Genomic DNA, 8,333 nt, shown 5'->3' with positions numbered 1-8,333 from the left:
GGGGCACAGATACTCTTTTAAAAAGGAAGGAAAACTTTCCAGAAATGATGTACCTTCCGTGGCAGACATTAGTGAACTCACCAGCATTTCCTGTTCTCTCTTCTCTAGCCACACGGTAAGGCTGCACTTCCTGGCTCCCTTGAAATTAGGAGTGGCCAGGTAACCAGCTCTGAATACTGGCTTGTGGCAGACCTGACATGTGTTGCTGCCAGCTGGAGCTAGAATGAGATTTGCCAATACCTTCTCCCCCCGACTCCCTCACTGTCGTAACCACAAATGCTGCAGATGGTTGAGGCCCCATCGCTGGGTCTGCAGGAGTGGATGACCGAAGCAGGGTACCCTGCCAACCTAGAATGGTCCTGGAGCATAAGTGAGAATCACCTGTGTTACATGAAGCCCCTGAAGTTTCAGGGCTGTCACCACTACATAATCCAGCCTGTATTAACCAGTATGCCCGCCTACCTTGGAAAAGACAGAGCCCAGGTCATGAGTTAAAAAAAAGATACAAAGATGAAATATGCTGAAAAGAAATGCTGAAATTTATTTTTCTTTATGATTTACATGTAGTAATTAAACACACAAAAGAACAAACACTGTCAAGATGGCCATATGTAGCTTAGGAAACGACTGGTCCCAGTTCAATCATGTGAATATTCATTCAGCAAAGAAATGAGTTTCTTTTTAATGGTTTTAATCTTTTTCAGTCCCCAAGGCTTGCACAGTTCAGTACAAATGTTTTTGCTATTGTGCTATCATCAGACACATGATGTTTACCAATTCCTGGACAACAAATGAAATCAACAAAAAAATCTTGTGACAATAGGGCACATTTTCATAGAAGTAAATTTGATGAGGTTATTAAAGTGTGATTCAATTTAGCTATCAGACCTATACACAAAACATGGAACAATATTAACAACTACATTTGTATTTTTTGTTTCTTTTAAAATATTAACCATCCATTTTTGTGCAAGGGTTCCATTGATTTCTTTGGTTTTAAACATTATAGCTGTTTGACCTAAGTATATATAATTCTATTTGTACCAAACATCAGAAATCAAAAAAGGTTAAACAGAATTTCAAAAAGGCAAAAATGGAATTATTGCTTCAGTATAAAAAGGCCTAGTCCACTGGAGTACTACTGCCATTATTGCTTTGTTTCTCTTGGAAAATTATCTTGGAAATCAAGGAATGTACCCCATACCTCCCTACCTAAAGCATAATTTGGTTGTGCATTATCATTATTAATATGACCTTATTTTCACCAAAGCTATCCTGATCCTATCCTTTACAAACAAAATAAAGTGAAATAGCATAAATAAATAAGTCTGGCTATGGGGCTATAATAAATAGGCTACTAGATAGGAGTAAAGAATATTGTAATATAAAGCCCTTCGGTGCTGTACAATTAAACAATAGCTTTGGATTTTCAAGATCTCTAAACACAGCCTTCATTTTATAACACAATTCTATTTCTGGTATGCAGCTGACAGAAAAACAGAATATATTTCTATGGTTCTCATTATTTAAGAGTATAAACAGGGTGGATATAACTGTAAATTTGGCCTTTTGGGAACTTATCTGGGTATGTACCATTACCAGTTTTTGAATGTTGCCTAAAGGTAAAGCACAAATCTTAGGGATTACAAAAAGTCCTTATATTCCTTCCATGCTTAGTGGTTTCTTGGTCTCCAGGACAGTTAAAGCAGAGAAGGAACTGAACTCAGAAGTTTTGCTGCCTCCTTTTCTTTGCATCCATTGCATCGAGAATGGGCTGTCTCTTTGCAGTGTATCTTTGACGAAGTTCTTCTATTTCTCGTTCCATCATGGGGTCCAGAGCTTTTAACCGCATCTGTAGTTCTTCTAAACTTAGATTTTTTAACTAGGTATAAAAAAAAGAAGATATTAATATAATGAAATTGTCCATAATACATTAAAGTCTAGTGAGTTTTAGTATGAATGTTTCAGCAAATTCTTTACATCATCTTTGAAGTATGGCTCAACAATTACAACAGGAATTCCTTCCCCGCGGAACCCTGAAGCCATATCTTAAAAGAACCTCAAGTAATTTGCAACGAAACAATCAAAGCCTCTGCTTTTAGAAAAGAGCAAACGAGAATCAGGAGCTGATGAAAATTTTTAAAAAGGTACAAAGGCAAATCCAGCACTGCCAACAAACAGACTTTCAGAATATGTTCTGGGTACATGCACTCTACTCTCTCTCGTCTTTGCCAGCTATGGAGTGCTGCCATGCAGAAATTACCCAACAATGTGACAAGACTGAATAAAGGGTAAATTAACTGTTCCCCCACCCTCCATTTTACCAAAAGTTTAAATTTTAAGCACTCAGTTAATCAGAAGACTACATTCTACAGAATTTTTTTTACCCTAAACATTTTGATAAAATATGGTTTTCAATTTATAATTCAAAATATCACAAACTTGATATAAATAGTACTATGTAAGTTGTGATGTGGACTTGGCCCATTTGAAAATGAAGTGCCTGTCAAATTTTCACCATATACATTACAGTTTAATTGTGCTGGCTACTGGGACAACAATAACACATGCTTTACTTGTTTCTGTGTGACAGAAGGAGGTAGGCTTCGTGTCATGAGTGTCTGGGGTACATCTGTTCTGCTACATAACAGGATCTATGGCAGCCTGAAGTTCACTGTATTTATTACATGCCCAAACATTAAGATATAGATTATCTCCTGAGAAATATATTTTAGGAATGTCATCAGACTGCATATTGTATGCCCTGAAATATATAACCTAATACACTGGGCTTTTATCTGGTTAACATTAAAAAACCAAAATTTTGGCTCGGCGCCTGTGGCTCAAGTGGCTAAGGTGCCACATACACCTAAGGTGGTGGGTTCGAATCCAGCCCGGATCCACCAAATAACAATGACGGCTGCAACCAAAAAATAGCCAGGTGTTGCGGTGGGCGCCTGTGGTCCCAGCTACTTGGGAGGCTGAGGCAGGAGACTTGCTTGAGCCCAGGAGTTGGAGTTGGAGTTGAAGCCACAGCACTCTACCCAAGGGGATAGCTTGAGGCTCTGTCTCAAAAAAAAAAAAAAACCCCAAAATTTTGGCTCCTTTAAAAACTGAATATCAAAGCAATGGTCGCAGGCAGGTGGTTTAAAAAAATCTGTTAAACCACAATGATTTACAGAATGCTATCGCATACTCAGCACCTTAGGTAGGTACTATATTGAAAGCAAAGAAGCACTAAACTATTTCCCTGCCCTTAATAAATTTAGGAATTAGTTGGAAGGGTAACACTAGCAGCTATACACATTTAAGGACTGATGTGAGGCCCTATCTAATTGAGCCCTATTGAGTGTAATATCGATTACAGTGAGAGGTGTTTGACTCAAGTCCATGAATAAGATTCTCATGTGCAAAAATTCTGCATATTCGTGTGTGTTTTCTCTCAGGGACAGCATCTATTATTTTGTTTTCTTTTGAAGCAGATTCCTCTCCAAAAAGAAAGGCATCTCCCTATAAATTGAGGGTAACTTGGGGAGGGTGGAGACCCCCTACTGAGTAGGGACTATGCCAGTTCTCAAAGAGCAGTGCACCTCTAAGCAGTACGAAGTCCCAAGGAGGAGGCTGCTGCCGTGTTAGGTTGAAGGACTAAGGACACCAGAGAAGTAGGAGCTCAAAGAGGACTCTGCTGGGGTATGAGAGGGAAGGCTAGACAGGGCTAGGGACCCCAAAAGTCAGGTAAAAGCAGGGCTTGGATATCAGGAAGCCAAGATCAATTCTGGAGCAGGAAACTTATACAAGAGTAATCCAGAGTTAGTTTTCCTTTTTTATTCTTTTTTGTGTTTTTGAGATGGGGTCTGTCTCTATTACCCAGGCTAGAGTGCAATGACGTCATCATAACTCACTACAGCCTTGAACTCCTGGGTGCAAACAACCCTCCTGCTTTAGCCTCCCAAGGAGCTGAGAGAACAGGTGTGTGCCATTACACTTGGCTTAAATGATAAAACTTGCAACTTTTTTGTTTTAAGAAGATAACTGTCTTTGGTTGTTTTTGAATCAAGCTAGAAAACACTCTAATTACTTATAGTCACCAAAAATAGCATTTCTCAGCTGATTCTCTACTTGCCATACCTGGCCCTACATGACTTCTGCTTCTAAAATCAAATCCATTCTCAGCTGAGGAAGATTCTGAGGATACTGAAAAGAATGAGTCACAGTCTTTAAAGAAATTTCAAAAGAGGAGTTCCAAAAATATTTTGAGAAATGACAGTGTTATGGGAAAGGGTGTATCAGCTCCATGATGATGACTCTCAAGGTCAATACCACTCATTTTAGTGTATAAAAAAAAAGTTTTCATATGTGTAAAATAAGTCCTATTATTTTTCAGTCATATCTCACAAAAGAACCTAGCTTTTTATATTATGCCATAATAAACATTTATAGACAACACGAAGTATATTATGTACTTTCTTCATTGATTTTTAATACAAATATTAATCATGTATCCATTATATGCTCAATGCTATTTAAATCACTGTGGGGATAAAGAATAAGCCAACAGGAAAACTTGAAACTTTCTGAACTGTATAAATAGGTGATGGTGAGTTGAAGGGCTAGTGTAGACCACACAACCACATTTCTCTGAGAAAGATGTGCCCAGCTACTTCTACACAAGATCCAATTCCCCTTCCAAGTTCTCCAACATTGTCTCTATTTCAGCCTATGTTAATCATACCCAATTCTGTATTTCATTATGACATTTATAATTTTAAAAACATAAGTTAGTGTTTAAGATCATGTATTATTTTATAATTGATTTTAACACGAGTTTCATGTCCCTACTCTAGACATTCCAAAAAATATTTAGACTTTGGAGTTTTGTACATACTCCTATAAACTATCCAACAATCCTGCTAAATAAACATGACATGAAGAATAACAATAAATGACTCAAAGGAGTGGGTTGCTCCAGGGTTAGGACATAGCATAAAGCAAATAATTATCTTTAAAGTTTTTTTGCATTACAATATTCCTGGCAGGGCGTGGTGGCTCATGCCTATAATTCTAGCACTGTGGGAGGATTGCTTGAGGCCAAGAGTTCAAGACCAGCCTGAGCAAGAACAAGATCCCCACCTACAAAAAATTAGAAAAACTAGCCTATACCTGTCATGCACCTGTAATCCCAGCTGCTTAGGAGACTGAGAGGCAGGAGAATTGTTGGAGCCCAGGAGTATGAAGTTGTAATGAGCTATGATGATGCCACTGCACTCAAGCCCAAGTGACAAAGCGAGACCCTATCTCAAAAAAAAAAAGAAAGATATTCTACTAAATAGTTTATACTACCTTTGTAGAGGGGAAAACTGCCAATAGTTTATGAATATTATATTATAGTAATTGACTGATTCAGGGAAAGAAGCTACTTAGAAGAAAAATTTTCCTGCTCTGACAGACTTTCATGTTTTCAATATGTAAAACTCATAAAGAAGTGTTCAGTCACGTTAGAGAACCATGCCAGGTATTGTTAAGAAATCAGGCATTCCATAAATGAATTATCATAATAAAGTACCTAAAGCTCAGTTCTTCAAGTGACAAAACTTTGTCTCAGTCATTTTAAACAGAAAATCTTTCTAAAGTATTTTATGGAATATATTGCCTTCTAAGCAGAGTACATAGAACCTAAAACAACCTCTCCTTGGTGATGAGTTGTCATTATTAATATCTATTACTAATTTGTGTTGCATATAATTTTCTTACTCCTTTTTTGATGTTTTCATCTGATGGAAAGCTGTCAGCTTTTCTTTTTGGTCATCATTGGACATGCACCCTTCTATCTCTACATCAAGTTCGTTTATCTATTGGGAGCCACAAAAGCCAATTAAACAATTTTATAAGGCATTATACTAAATAAATATAGGTTATGAGTGAAAGCTTGAGGCTGTTTTAGGAAAGACAGAAAATGACTTCAGTGGTAAAGGTTGTCATACTCCCTTCTAGTGTTTTTACTAAAAAAATACGTAATTCCAGATTTGTGGTTGTGTTAAGGTTGAGGTTACAGGAAATCTGACTTCTGCACAGGCTACACATATAGCTATGTCTTCAGGGGGCTGCTGGAGAACTTCAGAGGACTCAGTGATTAAATTACTGAGATTTTCTATGGACAAAGCACAGCTAGAGGTACAGAGATGAATAAAACATTCTTCCTCCCCACAGACATTCCACGTACAGCTAACTCACTGAAAGACCACTGAGCTGAGAAAATGGGAAACAAGATGGGGGAGAAAGGAAACAACACGAGCAGAAATGTACAAGGCACATGAATGTTTGGCATCTTTGGAAATGTCCAGTACGCTGGTCAGATTTGAAAAGAATCTGTGTGAGAAGAGGAATAGAAGATGAGGCAGGAAGGAGAGGGCAAGGCCAATAGCTTTGGGATTTAAGTCTGTTGCTACATACTTTCTACAACAGTAAGGAAATGCTACATAATTGAGCATAAATGGTGACATGATCATATATGTGCTTTAGAAACATATCTCCAGTAGCAGGTATAGAAGAAAATCCATTGCCATGAGACAAAAATAGAGGCAGGAAAACACATCAGCACATTATAGCAACAGTCGTGGGAAGATAAACCTGGACCAGGACAATGGAAGTGGTAACTGTAGAGGAGAGGGATTTGAGAAAGCTGGAAGCAGATTTGGGAGGGTTTGCTTTGTTGACAGACTGATTATGAAGATCGTGAAAAAGGAAGGCTTACAGATATTTCTGGTGCCAATTTGGGTAATGTAAAGATTGATACTATAAATAAGGTAGAGTAATGAAACTGACTTTAGTCCTGGTGAGTTTGACTTATGAGTAAGGCACAAAGGTACAGACCAAGTTTGGATTGTAATTTGCAGTTTTGGGGGTCAGGAGAGAGATCCAAGGTAAAGATGGAGGCTTAGGGAGTCATAATTGTTTAGATTACTACTGAAGCCCTTGATGAGAAAGAAGTTTCTTCCCTGATCTTATATCTGCCTACGATGTCCAATAGAAAATAATCTCCAAACTTAGCACTGTGGTTGGAGACTCCTTCTCATTAAGTTAATAGAATAGTAACATCAGTAGTTTTCTAAATAATGCTAGATTATGATGTTGTACAGACAAAAACCAGAGAGGTTAACTGGCAGAATTTTTCACTTTTTATACTGTGATTTATATACACACACTTCTGTCTGGGTTTTGATTTTTGATTAAGCCCTAATAACCCTTATTTAGCACTTGGTGTTTCTGTAGCTATCAAGCCTCTCACAAGCATGAAATGCTTTAGGGAGGAAATGTGGCAGAAATGGCTTTTTCAATCTCTGGGAAAACAATTTCTGCTACTGTCCAATGCCTGTGTAGCAAAAAGATTCATAAACCAGATAAAATTTTATGAAGATTCATAATGATAAAAATGGCCCTGTAGTATTATACAATCTACTATTATCCTTATAAAATGCTAATTCAAATTAAAACAGTGTGGGTTTTTTGGCTAATAAGGATAATAGGAGGAAAAATTAAGCTTCCTAAATTATTACCAATATTATTATGCCAAGAATTTCCTTCATCAAAATCTGTTTTCCCAAAAATAATTATGAAAAGGGAGTAAAACTACTTCAGATTTATGTTTATATATCAACGGAGTTATGGCAAATTGAGTTGAATGTATATTTTTTAAGTATAGAAAAGAAGCATTACTTGTCATCTTTCTGTAATACATGAAACACAAGGTAGTTAATTGTATACTGGTTTACTAATTCCAAAATAAATGCAGAAGTGGACTAACGCTGGGGTTATAAGTCTTTGATCCACATTAGTCAGTTTAGAATTTAGTAAGTTAGTAAACAGAAAAAATTTTAAATATGCATACATTTGGAATTTTACTTTATGTGAACATCTGTACAAAAAGGAATAATTCATCTGGAAATGGCTTTTATACATTTTAGGATAATTCTATTTAATAAAATTTCATTTTTAATTTAATGATAAAATAGAACCTGTACAATTGACAGTGGTTCTCAAATCTTCAAGCCTTAACACTGTGGAAGGATATCGTAGTGTGACGATTTTTACAAACACGAAAGACACAGCTGGATTAAATGAATACATTGACTGATGCGTGGTAGGAGGAAGAGTTTGAATAAGAAGGCAGTGGAGGCTCAGCGCCTGTGGCGTAAGTGGCTAAGGTGCCAGCCACATATACCTAAGGTGGCGGGTTCAAATCCAACCCGGGCCTGCCAAACAACGATAGCTGCAACCAAAAAAATAGCCAGGCGTTGTGGCAGGCGCCTGTGGTCCCAGCTCCTTGGGAGGCGGCG

The 8,333-nt window shown here is 37.4% G+C and overlaps 1 protein-coding gene across 1 annotated transcript in view; it reads right to left on the bottom strand.

The window, feature by feature from the left end:
* Positions 1-549: 549 nt before the first annotated feature.
* STK3 (serine/threonine kinase 3) overlaps positions 550-8,333 on the bottom strand; it is a 276,275-nt gene continuing 268,491 nt past the window's right edge. Inside the window, exon 11 of the mRNA XM_003782452.3 lies at positions 550-1,882. Within this exon, the coding sequence (XP_003782500.1) occupies positions 1,724-1,882 (159 nt within the window). The 3' untranslated portion in view covers positions 550-1,723. The remainder of the gene's footprint in view (positions 1,883-8,333) is intronic.

The sequence above is a fragment of the Otolemur garnettii genome, unplaced genomic scaffold (assembly GCF_000181295.1).
Source record: "Otolemur garnettii isolate 467f Iridium unplaced genomic scaffold, OtoGar3 scaffold00004, whole genome shotgun sequence".
Taxonomy (NCBI): Eukaryota; Metazoa; Chordata; class Mammalia; order Primates; family Galagidae; genus Otolemur; species Otolemur garnettii.
This window is presented reverse-complemented; position numbering and strand designations above follow the sequence as displayed.